The sequence below is a fragment of the Malaclemys terrapin genome, chromosome 3, assembly GCF_027887155.1.
Source record: "Malaclemys terrapin pileata isolate rMalTer1 chromosome 3, rMalTer1.hap1, whole genome shotgun sequence".
Taxonomy (NCBI): Eukaryota; Metazoa; Chordata; order Testudines; family Emydidae; genus Malaclemys; species Malaclemys terrapin.
This window is the reverse complement of record NC_071507.1, coordinates 124,631,601-124,650,486: the sequence shown is the minus strand read 5'-3', so window position 1 is coordinate 124,650,486 and position 18,886 is coordinate 124,631,601. Positions and strand designations below refer to the sequence as shown.

Sequence of the window (18,886 nt, the reverse complement as noted above, 5' to 3'; positions counted from 1 at the left end):
ACATGGAAAACTGCCAAACATGGACAGTATTTTACGTCTCAATTTGGGAAAGAAAACCCCAATTTACTTCCCAACATATTGAATATTTTTCTATAAGGAATTTCAAAAGGTATCGCACAATGGATAATTATCTCCCTTGATATTCTATTTCTTTGAGGAACTCTCAGGATTCTCAATCTAATCTCAAACCTCTAGACAAAGACTGGCCAGAAACACTCAAACCTAAAGAGTTTAGAAGAGCTACAAATCCCACCTCCTCTCCTTCCCTGTCCTCAACCCCACCTAAACAAAACATTTCAATCATGCACTGCAAATTGTACAACCCATTAGTGCCCTCAACTGTCAGTTCCTTTTGATGAAGAAAAACATTCACTATGCAGAACTCTAAAGACAACCTCAAAAGAGAGCTCCTGATCGGATTTGGGCAACAGAGAGAATTCTGCAAGATTATATCTTCCAAGAAACAGAACTACAAAGCGAGTAGTTTTTCCACCTTTAAAGATATCATCACAAGCATCTCAGTCGGGGAGAGTAGAGTAGCTCAAGAGATGCCCCATCTAATAAGGAAAGCAATAATACATACTGCATCATGCACAGTTGAAAATACAAGCTATTCTAAACAAGCAACCAGATTTTTTTTTTTAAATAAAGGTTGAGAGGAGTCTGGTGCCTCCAAATATGATGCATTAAATAGAACTTCAAGGATATATGTCTCCATAACTAAAAACTTGGAGAAGTTAAACAGGGAACACTAAGAGAAACAAAGACTCCAAGGGAGTGGGAAAGAGTTTGGACCTCTCTGCTCTCGAAGGCAGGTCATGTCTGAGACATCAAATCAGGGCTTCACCCCTAAATACATGCAATTTCACTTTGGGAATGTATGTAGGCCCATGGGAGCCATGTAGCTACCAGCAAATGGTCATGATTAAAATATCTGAGGTTTCCAGTAAAACCTACCCTCCCTCTGATAAAGCTCATATTATCTAGGTCAAATTAGTAGAAGATTGAAACCGACAGCAATGTTCAAGGAATGGGTGTCAAGAAGCATTCTGACTACCTATAGTTTGTCAGACTGGGACCTGCAGCCAGCAAGCCACACTTGTTTTGCTCATTTATGGAGTGATCCAGGAGCACTAGTGAAGGCTGGGAGGGAATAATATGCGAGACATAGGAATAGGGGATATCACAAAGAGCAGAGAGGGAATTCTAGGATGTTCGCTAGATGAGGCAGTATAAAGAAGAACTGGTAACTCCACTTCCTCCTGTGGTTGGATGACTATTTCAAACAATTGTGCCATCAAATGACTGGTGCCAAATTTGTCAGGACTAAGTAATGATTGAGCCTTAAACAACATCAAAGGCTACAAGGACATTACTTAGTCCCTGACAATCCACTGAAGCAGGGCCGGCTTTAGGCCAATTCCACCAATTCCCCCGAATCGGGCCCCACGCCTAAGAGGGCCCCGCGCCCAGTGGCAGGGCCGCCAGGGTGGGGGCAAGTGGCCGAGAATCCCTTCCCTGGCTAGAGGCTCCTTTTTAATTTTTACTCACCCGGCAGCGCTCCGGGTCTTCGGCGGCACTTCAGCGGCGGGTCCTTCACTCGCTCTGGGTCTTCGGCAGCACTTCGGTAGCAGGTCCTTCAGTGCCACCAAAGACCCGGAGCGAGTGAAGGACAAACCGCCGAAGACTACGAGTGCCGCCCGGTGAGAACAAGCCCCACATGTTTTTTTACGTGTTTTTTTTTTTTTTTTTTCCCAGTCATCCCTGCCGGGGCCCCGTCAAAACTGTTCGAATCGGGCCCCGCACTTCCTAAAGCCGGCTCTGCACTGAAGCACTAGTTTGGGTCACAAGATGCAGTTCAACTGAGTGGGGGGAGGGAGGGAAATTATTCTCAGACCTGCAAAATTCTCTAATATAGACAAGATCTTTGCCATGTGGTGACACCCTTCGTTGTCTCATTTATCCTGCAGGAGCTACTCCAGCTAGTGCTGCTGCTCAGTGTCCTGTTGCTACAAAATCATTTCTTCTGAGCCACTGCTGGGTTCCCTCCTGGTCATCACCAGGTATCAGACCAATTCATGAGTGGGACTTCACACCTGAGAGTCTCATGGAACTAGCACCAAAAAGCCTAATGGTTTCTCCATTTCAAAGAGATACTTGCAGGACTGTTCTTACTAAGCAGATTATGATCCCATCCTTTCCTAAAAGTTCAAGTTAAGTTTACAAGTAGTTATCCTGGATACTGACTGCATCCAATATGAAAAGTGAACAATAACTGACAACTCAGGCATACTGAACATGGTGGAATCAGAAATAATTGCATTGCAAAAGATCTTAATATGACTTCTTGCATCAAGGAATCCAGAAACTGCATTATTTACACTGAAACTAGCACTGACAGTTTGGGGAATCTATATAAATTTATGAATTCCATGTGAGTTAATGAACCCTATTGCTGACTATGACCTTCTGTGTGGGTTAAAATCTTCTACATATGGCAGAAAATAGACAATGTCTAAGAAATTGAAACAGGAACATCAAGGACTATCGACAATTGAATAGCCTTGCCCTAGCAGAACAATGGAGGCTACCAACCAAGACTATTGACTGGTTAATGCTTTATTAGATGAAATAATCATCTATGCCAGAAGCCTGTAAGAGGGAAAAGGGAGCTAACTCTTGTACATTTCTATGAGGAAAGTGTGTATAGTTAAGACATTCTTTTGCAAAGTCTGCATGTTCCTTGCTTTAACTGTCAAGTAGTCTGATGAGTTAAATCATAAACTAGAGCACTCATGAGGTGATGCTCTGAGGAGGGCATGCTTACACTATTGGGAGACTTGGGGGTCTTGTGGTCTTAAGCAACTAGGCACCGATCTCGTGACTTAGGTCAGCTGGGCCCCACATCCTAAGAATGGGTACTAGGCAGGAGTCTGTAACCCCAGGAGCATGCCTGTCTTATAGTCTAGCCTCAGATGCTACTCAGACCCAGGAGGCGTGAAGGACGCAGTATGCTAAGCTTGGTTCCAAGACAGCAGCCTGGTGTCAGATGACAAGGAAGAACTCAGCCAGGGCTGTAACTTTCCTTCATTCTTCTTGAAAAATAAGAGCTTTGATTCAAGAACGTCATGCTAAGGTCTTTTGCAATGCAGTTAAAGTACCCCTGATTGCAGCACGTTTAGTTCACATTGCATATCACAGTCAACTGAACAGGTATAAAAATAATTCACTAGTCTGGTCTAAAGTCCATCTAATACACAGTTAACACAAGTCTTCATGCACAGTGACATTATTAGTCTCCAATATTAGCTAAAACTATTCTATTTACATGAACTACTCATTCAGAGTAAGTGCTATATTCTAAACACCAGCACCCAGAGTAATATTTTTAGCCTATTACACAAGCATTCTGGACAACTAGAATCATATCAACGTTGTGCTTTGCAGTATTCCGATTATTCACCATTGAAGCCAAATTTATTGCACAGAGAACATGTAAACTGATCTGAACTCTTCGTTCTCTGCCTGCACAGATTAAGCAAAGGGTACTATGTTAGGAAATGCACCTGCATTTCTCTTTTTATGAGCAGTATTTTGGACGCTAAAGTTTAGAACAAAGTACTTGGAATTAAGCAGTTCCTCAGCTTTTAAGCTGATCAACTAAAATATCTTATAAAAGTGTATCTGTATTTCAAGATGATGAGCTGTACATCCACTTTCAGAACTCAATTTTTGCTTTGTCTGTCAGCCTATGCAACCTGTCAGAGCAGCATGAAAAGGGAGAATGCGAGAAAGGGAGCGAGCATATTAAGGTAGATAACTAAGCATGCTACAGATAGAAATTATTATTGATGTATGCAACTGACGCATCACTATCATGCACTGTCAAAAGACTACGATACTATACATGTGCAGTACACGATTTAAAAATACTTTTACCTTCATTCCTAAATGCCCAGATGAAAAACTACATTAAGATGGAGTTAAGGTTAAGAGTATATATTACTATTTAGGATAAAAATATTAGAGAATATGTTGCAATTATCCCAAATTATATAACTGAATTATATAACTGCTTGTTGTCCCATAATGGATTAAACTGATTTTTAAAAACATTAAAACTTTTCTCCCAGGGTTTCCCTATGGGGCATAATTAAGGTTTCTTGGATGTGGATTTTCACACCCCTGAGCAATGTAGTTATACTGATACAAGTCTGTAGTGAAGACCTTGCCTGAGAAATTTTTGCCTACTATCTTCAGAAACACACAGTTTATTTCTCTAATCTTTTAAAATCTTTAGGTTTCAATTTATTTACTTTTCATTTAACAACACCTCGTAGATACTCAACTTCACCATTCACCCCTGGGATATTTCACACACCAACATGAGAGAAAAGTTAAAAAAAAAAAAAAAATTAAGATGACATTTTAAAACCACAAGAGTTGGGACAGGGACTTAGGATCCGGTGCATTACCTAAAATTACTATAAACTTTAAAAAAATTATTAGATTGCCATTAATAGTACCCTTTTAACCTATCAGAAGTAGGGATACAAGCAGTAGTAAATTTGTAAGGATGGCTTAGGGCTTGTCTACACTATAAAATTAGGTTGATTTAATTTAGGTCAACCTAGAGCCACAGCAGTAATTAACTCAGCTGTTGGTATCCACACTACCCTCCTTCTGTTTGCTAATTCTTTTGTGAAAACAACTGTCCTGAAGTGAATTCAGCATTCTTTCAGTCGAATACATGACTATTGAAACAATCTTTTTAGGTCAATTACTACTTTGTTTCATCCAAGGTGAAACCTGAGATATTAAAAAAATGCAGGTTTTGTTTGAATTCCTGAATGCCAGCAAGCAAGGTCAAGAGATGATACATCTTTGGAAAGTAGAAAGTAAAGTTTACAATTGTTTTTTCTTTATGTGATTCATTTTCCCATTCGGTGTTCGAGTTATAATTGAGGGAGGCAGGGAGTGTGGAAATGGAAGAGAGGTTATGGAAAGACTATTCAGCTCCTGACAACTCCCAGTTCAGTCCTGCTTCTCAAACACCTTTCCTGATATCCAGTTGTCACAGGTTTAAAACTTAACACAGCAAAAATGAACTAATTTTTCCTCCCAAACACTTGTTTCTTTCTCCCCTCTCTAACAGCCACTGTCCTCCTTGTGCAATGGGATGACAACTTATCCATTCCATGTGGGGCCCCTTCTCTCTCTTCAGTAAGTCAATCACTAAATCTTGCCAGTTTTTCCCCATTAGATTATGAAAATTGGTCCTCTTATGCAATCAGTCCAGTTTTCTCTACTCCCCTGACAAAAACCCTTAACCCATATATAATGATGTGCTATTTGCATAGCATGGGCAACAGAGCCCAGAGCATCTCACATCTTTAAGAAGTCTCAGACATTGAAGAAGGGGGAGGCATGATAGATCCCTGAAGAACTCTGCACATGAGACTCTTAAGGAAAGAGCAGCAAGTATCCATCACCATTCACTTTGTCCTGTTGGAAAATAGAGCTGCATCATCATCATCTCCTCCAGCTATGTCATGTCATGTCATTTCATTTCATTCACAGTCATCAATCATGACAACACTAACTACCTAATTCCTATTTCATGATTTTTCAGTACGTTTTGCAACTAGCAAGTTGTACAAATTCATTTTATTTTGATGTGTTGCTTATTATCGGGGTATATGGAGGTTTTTTTTTCTTTTTAATTACACGAATTATAGTGACAAATTTTCAGGTTCTGCTTCAGGCTAAGAAACCAACAGTAAGCTTAGCTTCAGGCTAAGAAACCACCATGCTAAGTCAACTAATATACTTCATGCAGCAACACAAGAAATTTTACTATGATAAAGTACATGGCATTACACATTCAACGCATCAGAAGACAAGCAGCACAAGCCATTGAGTACGTGGGTGAGTTGTGCAGTCTAAATTCATTCCCAGCTCTTCTGTAACTTGTGGTATGACTTTAGACAAGTCTAGGGTTGCCAGGTGTCTTTTTTTTTACCAAAATGCCCGCTCGAAAAGGGACCCTGGTGGCTCCAGTCAGCACTGCTGACCCGGCCGTTAAAAGTCTGGTCAGTGGCACAGCGGGGCTAAGGCAGACTCCCTGCTTGCCCTGGCACCATGGAGCTCCCGGAAGTGACCGGCATGTCCCTGCGGCCCCTAGGTCCACGTGTGATCAGGGAAGTTCCACACACTGCCCCCACCCCAAGCGCCGCCCCCGCAGCTGCCGTTGTCTGGAAACCGCAGCCAATGGGAGCTGCTGGTAGGGTGACCAGATGTCCCGATTTTATAGGGACAGTCCCGATATTCGGGGCTTCATCTTATATAGATGCCTATTACTCACACCCCATCCTGATTTTTCACACTTGCTGTCTGGTCACCCTAGCTGCAGGGGCGGCGCCTGCAACGCACATTGTGAAGAGCCACCTGGCCGTGCCTCCGCCTAGGGGCCGGACATGCCAGCCGCTTCCGGGAGCAGCAGGGAGCATCACCCAGCCAGAACCCACACCCCAAACCCCCTGCCCCAGGTCGGAACCCCCTCCTGCACCCTAACTCCCTCCCAGACCCTGCACCCCACATGCCCACCCACATCCCAACACCCTACCCCAGGTCAGAACCCTCTCCCATACCCAAACGGGCTCCCAGAGCCCACAACCCAACCTCCTGCCCCAGCCCTGACCCCCTCCCAGAGCCCACACCCCAACCCAGAGCTCCCTGCTGCACCTCTCATTTCTGGCCCCACCCCAGAACCCACACCCCCAGCTGGAGCCTTCACCCCTCCCACATCCCAACCCCCTGCCCCAGCCCAGTGAAAGTGAGTGAGGGTGGGGGAGGGCAAGCAACAGAGGGAGGGAGGCTGGAGTGGAGGGCGGGACCTCAGGGGGGAGGGGAGGGGCAGGGGTGTTCAGTTTTGTGCAATTAGGAAGTTGGCAACCCTAGGCAAGTCACAATGTGGATAAAAATCAATGATTTTTTTAAAAAAATTAAAAGTTTGATTTTTATTTAAATTGGATTTTTTAATTATTTAAATTACAATACGTATTCCTTTTTTAAATAAACCTGTTTAAAATTATATTTGAATATAATAAAAAATATGGTAAGGCCTAAACTTCTTACAATGTGTTAAAACATTTAAATAAAAAATATGCTGTTGCGTGTTTAATTAAATTCTAGTTACTGTCCTAATGCAGCTTGACACAAATCATGAGCAAACAGTTAATTATCTAATAAATAGAAAATGGTGAATGATATTGCTTAACACTAAAAATGTACAATTAATAAGAATCTGAAAATATTAAGCTACACAATTGCTTAAACAAATGTGTATAGTTAGTATACTCTCCAAATCTAATGTAAAGGCGCTATTTAGTTGCAAATCAACATATTTTATGGTTATGCCAACCAAAGCACCTTTTTTTAGAAAATACCTGAAGTACAAATAGAAAAGTTAAAATAGAAAATTATTTAAATCAAGGCTTTCCACTATGTAGTTTAAATCAATCCATTCTGGCAAGTCAATCACCTTTGCACCTATAACATGGGAATAACGTACTTACTCATCTTTATAGAGTGCTTTACGACCTTTTGTGTAAAAATGCCAAGTAAAGAGTAATGACTATTTGATAAAAACAAAATCACTATTATCTTTGCTAGAAGTTGTTCAAAGGCAGTTAATGAACAACCAAGCAAAGTACTTCAGAACGTGCAACATCATCACAGCTTCGGAGAGAGCAAGCCAGTTCAAGACACTGGGTTTGGGTAAAGGTGATCAGAACTGACCATGATTAGAAAGATTACATTTACTTGAAATCCTCAGCATCAGTTTCAGCTTTTGTAGTTGCTACTTCTACTACAAAGCTAAAAACGACATGGACTGTGTCTATTTGATTTGTGAATCCCATTGCTCCTCCTATTGTCCTGATTTCAGAGTAACAGCCGTGTTAGTCTGTATCCGCAAAAAGAACAACAGGAGTACTTGTGGCACCTTAGAGACTAACAAATGTATTAGAGCATAAGCTTTTGTGGACTACAGCCCACTTCTTCGGATGCATATAGAATGGAACATATATTGAGGAGATATATATACACACATACAGAGAGCATAAACAGGTGGGAGTTGTCTTACCAACTCTGAGAGGCCAATTAATTAAGAGAAAAAAAACTTTTGAAGTGATAATCAAGCTAGCCCAGTACAGACAGTTTGATAGTAAGTGTGAGAGTACTTACAAGGGGAGATAGAGTCAATGTTTGTAATGGCTCAGCCATTCCCAGTCCTTATTCAAACCGGAGTTGATTGTGTCTAGTTTGCATATCAATTCTAGCTCTGCAGTCTCTCTTTGGAGTCTGTTTTTGAAGTTTTTCTGTTGTAATATAGCCACCCGCAGGTCTGTCATTGAATGACCAGACAGGTTAAAGTGTTCTCCCACTGGTTTTTGAGTATTTTGATTCCTGATGTCAGATTTGTGTCCATTAATTCTTTTGCGTAGTGGTTTTGGGGGGTTGTCTGTAAGCGAGGACAGATTGACAGAGCCAGACGAGTACCCAGAATTCACCTCCTACAAGACAGGCCCAACAAAGAAAATAACAGAACACCACTAGCTGTCACCTTCAGCCCCCAACTAAAACCTCTCCAGCGCATCATCAGAGATCTACAACCTATCCTGAAAGATGATCCTTTACTCTCACAGATCTTGGGAGACAGACCTGTCCTCGCTTACAGACAACCCCCCAACCTAAAGCAAATACTCACCAGCAACCACACATCACTGAACAAAACCACTAACCCAGGAACCTATCCTTGTAACAAACCCCGATGCCAACTCTGTCCACATATCTATTCAAGTGACATCATCATAGGACCTAATCACATCAGCCATACCATCAGGGGCTCGTTCACCTGCACATCTACCAATGTGATATATGCCATCATGTGCCAGCAATGCCCCTCTGCCATGTACATTGGCCAAACCGGACAGTCTCTACGCAAAAGAATTAATGGACACAAATCTGACATCAGGAATCAAAATACTCAAAAACCAGTGGGAGAACACTTTAACCTGTCTGGTCATTCAATGACAGACCTGCGGGTGGCTATATTACAACAGAAAAACTTCAAAAACAGACTCCAAAGAGAGACTGCAGAGCTAGAATTGATATGCAAACTAGACACAATCAACTCCGGTTTGAATAAGGACTGGGAATGGCTGAGCCATTACAAACATTGACTCTATCTCCCCTTGTAAGTACTCTCACACTTATTATCAAACTGTCTGTACTGGGCTAGCTTGATTATCACTTCAAAAGTTTTTTTTCTCTTAATTAATTGGCCTCTCAGAGTTGGTAAGACAACTCCCACCTGTTTATGCTCTCTGTATGTGTGTATATATATCTCCTCAATATATGTTCTATTCTATATGCATCCGAAGAAGTGGGCTGTAGTCCACGAAAGCTTATGCTCTAATAAATTTGTTAGTCTCTAAGGTGCCACAAGTACTCCTGTTGTTCTATTGTCCTGACTGGCCCAAGGATTAACAACAGTATATTTCTAGGACAAGGGTAGGTATATTTCTAGGACAAGGGTAGGCAAGCTATGGCCTCCGGATCCGGCCCACTAGCTGTTTAAATCTGGCCCTCGAGCTCCTGCTGGGGAGCAGGATTTGGAGCTTGCCCTGCTCCAGCACTCCAGCCAGGAGCAGGGTCAGGGCCGCTCCACGCAGCTCCCGGAAGCAGCAGCATGTCCCCCCTCTGACTCCTACGCATAGGGGCAGCCACGGGGCTCCGCTCCGCATGCTGCCCCCGCCCCATGTTATGCCCCCGCAGCTCCCATGGGCTGGGAAACATGGCCAATGGGAGCTGCAGGGGCAGTGCCTGCGGATGGGGCAGTGCACAGCAGAGTTGCCTGGACGTGCCTCCACATAGGAGCCAGAGAGGGGACATGCTCTTGCTTCCGGGAGCTGCTTGAGATAAGCACCACTCAGAGCCTGAACCCCTGAGCCACCCCCCGTACCCCAACTCCCTGCCCCAGCCCAGACCCGCCCTCCCCCCCCCCGCCTCCAAACCCCTTGGTCCCAGCCCGGAGCACACTCCTGCACCCCAAGCCCCTCATCCCCAGGCCCACCCCAGAACCTGCACCCCCAGCCGGAGCCCTCACCACCACACCCCAGCCCGGAGCCCCTTCCTGTACCCTGAACTCCTCATTTCTGGCCCCATCCTAGAGGCCACACCTACAGCCAGAGCCCACACCTCCTCCCGCACCCCAACCTCAATTTCATGAGTATTCATGGCCCACCATACTATTTCCAGGGCCAACTCCAGGCACCAGCTTAACAAACAGGTGCTTGGGGCGGCCAAGGGAGGGGGCGGCACCTGCAGCAATTCGGGGGTGGCAGGTCCCTCACTCCCTCTAGGAGCGAAGGACCTGCCGCTGAACTGCTGCCGCCGATTGCAGCTTCCCCCCCCCCCCCCAATTGCCGCCGCCAATCGCGGCTTTTTTTTTTTTTTTTTTTTTTTTTGGCGCGCTTGGGGCGGCAGAAATGCTGGAGCCGGCCCTGACTATTTCTATACCCAGATGTGGCCCTTGAGCCAAAAAGTTTGCCCACCCCGGTTCTAGGTGATAGGTTTGACCATACAAAGGGAGCTAGATAGACAGACCACATGAAAGGAATAGAAGCACTCTATATTTACCCACACTGACAGGGGCTAGAGACTGATCTTTCTTGAAGTGTAAAAGAAAAGTCTTTTCTTTTATGAAGCTCACAACAGTTAAGCACACCACTGTTGCTCACAGTCTCATCAAGACATTGCAAGGAATTTAACAAGAAAATGGAAGCAAAAATCAATGCAAGACAAAGTGTACTAGTCACACTTTTGTAGGTGTGATTGGGAAGTATTCTCCAAATATATTCTATTTCTTATTGGACAAATGTGAACAAGCCATTTTAAACTGGGTCTCTCAACTGCAGCACAAATTAATAAGCATTTGGGAAGAGATGTCTTCATGGAGAAAAGGAATTGTTAAGGGGTCAAAATTAGAAGAAAGTGATGGTGTCACAGTGGAGCTCTAGCCAAACCCCCAATTACTGGATGTTTCCATTAATGTGATTGGAAAATTAAAGTTAATATTGACATTTAAATTGTAATAATCAGATTTCAGATCTATCCACATCTGTATTATCCTTCTGAGCTACCAGTTCACTTTGTGTGCAGACTTTGAAAGAATGTACTGCATCACGTCAGATAAAGATGGTTGCCTTCACAGCCTAAGAGACTTCAGTACCTACATTTGGAAAATTTTGGCTTAACTTTAGGCAAATGCATATTTAGGCAACTAATAAGTGACATGTTTTTTCTAAAGGTGCTGAGGGCCATACAAATCCTACTGAAGTAAATGGGAATTGCTGGTGCTCTACACCTTTAAAAATGAGCCTATTTTCATTAAATACATATTTAGGCACCTATGTTTAATGATTTTAGCCCTATTTTTTTCTATTAAAGCTTAACTTCCCCAGAAAATGATTAGGTCACTAGAGACATGCCACCACATACTGGAGAAGTCAAATGCAGTCAATGCCTTGTCTAGAACCCTTTCATGTCCCAGTAGATCAAAATCAGAGCAATGCAGCCACTTTTACAAGCGCTTTATGGAACAGCTTACCAAGTGCCATATAACATTTTACTGTTTCAAAAATTTGGTTTATAAATTTCATGAAACATGAAGTGACAAACCCTGTGTAGAATGTTTGCAGAGCTACGGAGTATTGAATATGTTCAGCCTCTTGAGCAGTGCTGGGCAACCTGTGGCCCATCAGGGTAATCTGCTGGTGGGCCATGAGACAGTGTTTACATTGACCATCTGCAGGCACGGCCGCTCGCCGCTCCCAGTGGCCGCAGTTTGCCGTTCCCGGCCAATGGGAGCTGCAGGAAGCAGTGAATGCTCCAGGGCTGGAACACCCATAGAAAAAATAGTGGATGCTCAGCACCCACCACCCACCCGCCAATCAAGGGGGAAGGAAGCAGAGTGGGGCTGAAGAGGCCGAGCAAGGTTGGGGCCATGGGGTAAGGGGCAGAGTAGGGGCGGGGCCTCAGGCGGAGTACCCACGCGAAAAGGAGAAAGTCGGCACTATATCCAGCAATAAATCATACCATGTAGGTTGTCCTTATTTCCATCATCATTTATTTGGAGGGCTGCTGTCAATCCTCCCCCTTTCCAACCAGGTCCCAGCAGGCATTGCTGGGATGCTGCCACGCTCCGTTTGTCTGAGGCTTAGGGGAGGGGCTGGGAAAAAAAGTGAGGATTGTTTCCCCACTGTACCAGTGCAAGTCTATATCCCTATGTTCACCCTTTTTACAAGACTATGATAAATTTTCTACAAGTATGCCTTGTAAGGTATCCTTTGAAAACTCATGATTTGCTATCGTTATTGTTTTAGTAAAATGTGTGACAACATTGTATGTACACTTCTAAGATACTACTGTATAACATTACTGAGACATGTTCCAAGTTTAGAAAAGCAGGAACAAACCAGTTCCTCAAAGACAAAAGGCAAACTGACGCCTCTGCCAGGGATCAACAAAATCAAATGAATTATCACCTGGTTAAGTGGCCATTCTTTGCCAGGAAAAAGGGTGTGAGAGAGAAATCTACATTTTGGCAAAGAAACAGCTGGATGTTTCTGTCCCCCCAGACCTTCTGTCTCCTGAGCCTCATCTCAAAAAGTATAAATAATGGAGAACTGATGCCCCAAATCATCTCTCCCTTCATCTCTACTCATGGCATCGACAACACTTGAAGGACAAAGGAAATATCACTGGACAAGGGAGGGATCCTGGCAGAAAGGAATTCAACCAGTAAGACTCCTAGAACATGTACTGAGAGATTTTTGCTTTGAATGCACTTAGCTTGTTAGATTAGGCATTAGTTGAGTTTTACTTTTTATTTCTTTGTAACCAATTCTGACTTTTATGCCTCTTTACTTGTAATCACTTAAAATCTATCTTCTTATATTTAATAAACTTGTTTCATTGTTTTATCTAAACCAGTGTGCTTGGACTGAAGTGTTTGGGAAACTCCATTTAAAATGTCGGAGAAATAACAGGATTTATGCATATCATTTTCTATTTAAAAAAATGATAGACTTTATAGGAGCTTGTATTGTCCAGGAGAGGGCTCAGCAGTATACGATACACATTTCTGGGGGAAGTCTGGGTCTGCAAATTTGCAGGTGTTCTTTTACAGTGTAATTCAAGAGTGGCTGGCTATAGCACCCTTGCAGTATAGCTGGAAGTAATCTGCATGCTGAAGCGATAGTGAGATCAGGCCAGGAGCGGTCACTGTCCCAGCACCCCAGGTTGGAGAATTGAGGGAACACAGCTGTTCAACAGTCCAGATTGTACCCTGGGGATTCTCACACCCAGATGATAAGAGTCCCAAGCCCCTTTCCCCTAACTTCCTTAGGGGATGCCTCCCACAAAAATCTGTTCCAACTCTTGTTTACCCTTGAACCATCTTTCTTCTGTAATGAGTATGGGCACGGGACACCTGTTGCTGGTCTGAGATAGAAAACGTTCCTTTTGCAGTACACAGAATATAAATCCCACGCCACGCAAGGCACATATAAGGCTAGGTTTCCACATACCTGGATCCACCCCTTCCCTTTGCACCATCCACTTTGTTCAGTGGAGTTCCCCTTCCCCCTCCTCACAATTCCTTAAGGAGACCCCTCCTTCTGTGGCCAGACAAGAGGACTCTACATCTAGTTGCAGTGAGTACATTCTTTCTATGAAGATATTTTCGCTAGTTTTGTCCATACATCAGTCACTCCAGCACCTTAGTCCTTTTGGTTGCTCTTCAAATTACTTTTGATCATCTGCTGACATCTCTAGTACTGAGGTACCTTAAAACTATACAACACATTCCTGTTGTGAACTCACTGACCAGTACCATACAGAAAGGGTTAACAATCACCTCCATGCTTCATGAAGTGAAGCTTCTGGATATGCAGCCCAGAAGTGATATTGGCATTTCTAGCATCAGATTACTGTCCACTATCACCTTTAAGTCCTTTTCATCATCACCTCTTTCCAGTTCCTCTTTCTCATGTCCAGTGTAATTTTTGGATCATTTCTCACACAGATGTATTAGCTACCATTGTTCCAAGTTCAGTCTCATTTTATTTCCTGCCAACATTTCTAACATTTTAATGGCTTTAGGTACAAGTCCCTTATAATCCTTCCAACACCCCCTTAAAGTACATGAGCAATATCCCCATTTTACAAATGGAAAAACGGAAGGTGTGCAATCAACTTTTAAGTTTAAGACAGAAAAATTATACTTTGGGGGAGTGGGAAAACCAATTCTTATAAGTAACTCCAAGGATTACTATAACAAAGATTTTTTCAGTTTATGTGATGTGTTTCACAGCACTGAGTATAGTCATTTTAACGATTATTTCTTATTGTTTCCAAAGATCTTTCACGCAGTAACAAGGATGAGAAGAGCCATAAAAAAGGAAAATGTAATTGTAAAATCACCAAAATTATCAGGGGAGCTCAGGATCACTTGGAGTACCTGGAACTCCTTTAAATTCTCTTTTTGAAGTTAACTAGACTTTATGCTGAAGGCTACAGCAGTCAGTTTTGGAGCTGGAATCAGATTTCCTGACTCCCAGTCCTGTACTTGGACCAGTCCTCTGTCTCTCAACTATTATTCTAGCCTCAGTATTATACCCTACTAACTTAGACCATGTCTACACTACCACTTATGTTGGCAAAACTTATGCCACTCCGCTCAGGGGTGTGAACAAAACACAGCTCTATGTCAATAGGAGAGCTTCTCCCACTGACATACCTACCGCTGCTCACTGGAGGTGGTTTGATTATGTCAACAGAAGACCTCTCTCCTGTCAGCACAAAGCGGTTACACGAGAGATCTTACAGTGGCGCAGCTGCATTAGTGCCACTGTAAGCTCTGTAGTGTAGATGTAGCCTTAATGTGTCTTGCAAATTTAGATTACTCTAATAAGCATACTCTAATAATACTCTAATGTACCAGGAGATCACAGAGGAATGTGTTTAAACTGAACCCAATACTGACTGCCCTCTGCAGCACTGCATTGGACAGAATTCTAACCACTGATCACAATCATTCCTTTGTATAGCAATAATGAATTTAAATGATAATAAGTTTGTATTTTTAACATCCTGTTGCTTTTCCAAAACTCCATTTCACTATACCGATGGAAGTCTACAAAGATTTAGTCTGTGGAAAGATAAGAACTTACAAGTGTCTTTAAAAACTGAATATGTACAGAGCAGATCTGTAAATGCACCCTTAAGGACTACATAATAGTTCTGTTTACAAAAAAAAAAAAAAAAAAAAACCACTGAACACTATCCTATGTTCCTATAGGTCTGACTGATTTGAATGAGAGGTGTTTAGAATTTTTATATTCTCCAGTAAATATACATGCTGTCTGAAGTACGGATCAACATTTGATTTTTTTAAACCTTAGATATAGTTAAGTTTTAATCATAGAATTACAATACAATTAAATGAAATGAGACAAGCAAGGAATAGTAACAGCTGGCTAGGCACTACCATCCCACCTGTGCAGCATCATAGGAAGGAGAGCAGCACATCTGGGCCTAGCTATCAGCTACTATGAAGTCATACACATCTAACAATTACCAGACTTATTAAAAACTACAGTACAGTTCTACACAGGAGAGACTGGAAAAGCAGAAGCAAGCACAGCAGGTCATTCTTTTGGATTTTAAAAATAATTTTGATGAACTCTGGAGGTGCCAATGCTTCAGGTAGCACACAATACCCCAGACGATTTTCCATACTTAAAAACCCTCACACATTTAGTAGACGTACTGAATTACCTCACTAGGACAACAAGAAAACCTAACTTTTTAGCACCGCCTCACTCAATTTTTACTAGACGGTGCTATTAAATGTATCACAAAATGCATAAGGGACACTAACCACCACCAAATTACTGAGAAGCTAACAAATTTCACAGCCTTAATAATTCTGGGGTTGGGGATGAAAACGTTTATTCAAAAACAAAATAGGATATTTGAAGAAACACTTGAGGGAGACCTCCACTGAGAACACATTGGGCTAGCATCAATATACTCAGAATACTCTTTAATTTGGTTTTATTTGTGTGGAAGGAGGTTGTTTGTTAATTTTGTCTATTTTTGCTAAAACACTCAGGGCCTGCTTGTGGCCCTGAACGTAAATGCTTAATTAGCACATTTATAAGCTATATGAAGCCCGGATGTACCAGTCAGTGGAGTTGCACCTGCAGCTCCCCACCACCACCACCACACAAAGTCATGTTTTGTAAATACATTTTTTGAAAGCTGGATTTTCTACTTTAGTACAAAGTTTACAAAACTTTTTCCAAGCGTGAGGTTCTTTAGCCTATTTTTTCCTTTGCCTCACCATTCCTCATGACTTCAAGTGAAATAGTAAAGTTACTGGGTGGAGCATAGGGAGGAAAATTGCTGGTGCCCATCTTTTGGGGGGAGAAAGGGCCACTGAGACACACACACACACACACACACTTTACCACCAAAGCTACCACAGGTCATCCTCAAACCCTTACCCCAAACCCTGACTCTCCCTCCTACCACCCCCCACACACATGCACAAGGGATGTCCCCAATCTCCCCCCAACACACACACTCCCCACTTTCACCCCAGGGCTGCCCCCCCCCAATCAAACCCCACCTTCACCCCAGGACTATCCTCTCCCTTCTTCCCTCCTACTGCCCCCCACCTTCACACCCTGGCTCTCTCCCTCCCACTGCCCCCCACACACAACCAACCTCACCTTCACACCCCGCTTGTCGTACCTCCCCTACACACACACAAACACGGAGTCATCGCCAGCTCTCCCATCGCACCCGGACTCACCCCACAACTGCCCCTTCCCCCCAAGCCGCGCTCCCCGGCGTATGTTGGGGGATTTCTGGGCATTCCCACTGGCAGGGGGCGCGGCAACCAGCACCGCCCAGCCCCGCTGTCACCGCCAACCCCTGCCCCCAGGGGCCACAGACAACCACAGCCTCCCCCGCGGCGCGAAGCTGCAGGGTCGAGATGGTGCCCCAGGAGCCTGCGGCCGGGCATCAGGGTCGCGGGGGAACACACGCAGAGACTCACGGCACCGCTGCCGCCCCCGGCTCCCCATCGCCCCAGGAGAGCCAGGGGACCGAGCCAGGAGCGCCCGCCCCGTACCAGCGCCACCTCCCCTCTTACCCGTCCTTGCGCCGCGCTTTGTAGACGTGCCCGTAGGTGCCTCTCCCCACTTTGCAGCCCTCGTACTCGAACAGATCCTCCACCCGCTCGCGCTCGGCCGCCAGCTTGGATTTGAACTCGTAGTCCATGGCTCACCCATGGGGGAGGGGGGCGCGGCGGGATCAGCGCCCCCAGCGCCGGGAACCCCCTCCCTGCACCATTTCCTTGTTTTGGGTTGCGGTGTGGTTTTTTTGTGTTTTGTTTTGTTTTGGGTTTTTTTGGTCCCCTCCGCCGCCACCCGCTTCAACTGGGGCGACTCAGCGTCGCGCGGGGCATTCTGGGACTGGTAGTGCAGCTGGCGGCGCGGGTCCAAGGGCCCCCGCCGGCAGGCAGCGGCATGCGAACTACATTTCCCAGCATGCCCCGTAACACCCAGTTCTTGTCAGCGCCTGCGCTCCCTGAGCTGCTGAGCGTTTCAGCGGGCGCTGGGAAGTTGCTGACTCTTCACTTTGCCCGACTGAGGGGGGAGCAGCGGCTATATGGGGTGGGGGGTCGTAGGGAGACCGTGCGCCATACCTGCGCCGCAGCTGCCGCCTCAGCCCTTCGGCTATGGGGGGGAGGAGAGGGACGCTGGTGTGCCTGGAACTTGTTTATTTCTTGAGCTGCCACTCAAGCGGTGGCCCCGCCCCCCCTTCACTGTTCTTCCCGATTGGCCAAGGCTAATCCCTCCCAGTCGCTCCTGGGCCACGGGCGTAGCCGGGAGTGGCTGTCCTGCTCGTCAGTCAGCGGCCCTGGCGCGCTCTGTTGGGGCGGAGCTGTCTATGGACAGAGCGGTTGGAGGCTGGGGCAGCGCGGAGCGGGATGTGCTTTCAGTGTTGCACTGCCGCCCACGGCTCGGCAACGTGCCCCGCAAGGTGGCGTTGCCTGGAGGGGGCCGGTGACGGCTCGGAGCGGCCGGGGAGGGGGTGGAGCTGGGGGTGCAGCTGTCCCTTCCTCGAGGGATCAGAGGCGGAGAGCGCTGCCCCTCCCTGGGTACACCCTCCCCCCCCGCACGCCCCTTTGCTTCACAGCGAGTGGATCTGTCACCCTCGGCCCCCAATAAGGTGCGGGCAGAAGAGGGTAGTGCTTTGGTTTCCTTCCCTACCAGGGCAAGAGATCTGAAGGTGTCCACTTAAATCCTGCATTGCACTCTGATATTGCGCTAGGGCAGGACCATGGCTTCAGGGAGTGTTGCAAAACCAAAGGCTTGCCCAGAACTCGTTGCACAGAGGTGAACCTATATTGCCGGCCAGCCCATGGCGGTGGGAGTGAGACACAATGCGCACTTCTGACTCACCATCGCCCTGACAACATCCCCAGGAGGCTACTGCACTGTAAATGGAAACATCTAGTCACAAATCAGTCTTAAGCATGATTATCAAGAGAATGGTTACATCCTTCTGTCCTAGACTTGGTGTATATTTAAGTTGCATTGGAATAGCTACTTCAGTTAGGGGTGTGAAAAAAATACACCCCTGATAGCCATAGTTATGCTGACAAAACCCCCAGTGTAGGCACAACTATGTTGACAGAAGATGGTGTCTGTCGAAATAACCAGTGTCATTCAGGGAGGTGGTG

General features: G+C 45.0%; 1 protein-coding gene across 8 annotated transcripts in view; it reads right to left on the bottom strand.

Annotated features, from left to right (window-relative positions):
- CDK19 (cyclin dependent kinase 19) overlaps nt 1–17,919 on the bottom strand; it is a 217,017-nt gene extending 199,098 nt beyond the window's left edge. The window contains exon 1 of one of the 8 annotated variants that reach the window (XM_054022183.1): nt 17,846–17,919. Coding sequence is in view for 1 of the 8 variants with exons in the window: in XM_054022179.1 (XP_053878154.1) it covers nt 17,291–17,418 (128 nt within the window). In the remaining 7 variants the exon portion in view is untranslated. The other 7 variants (XM_054022181.1, XM_054022179.1, XM_054022182.1 and 4 more) reach the window with 7 other exon arrangements.
- Between the last annotated feature and the right edge of the window lie 967 nt (nt 17,920–18,886).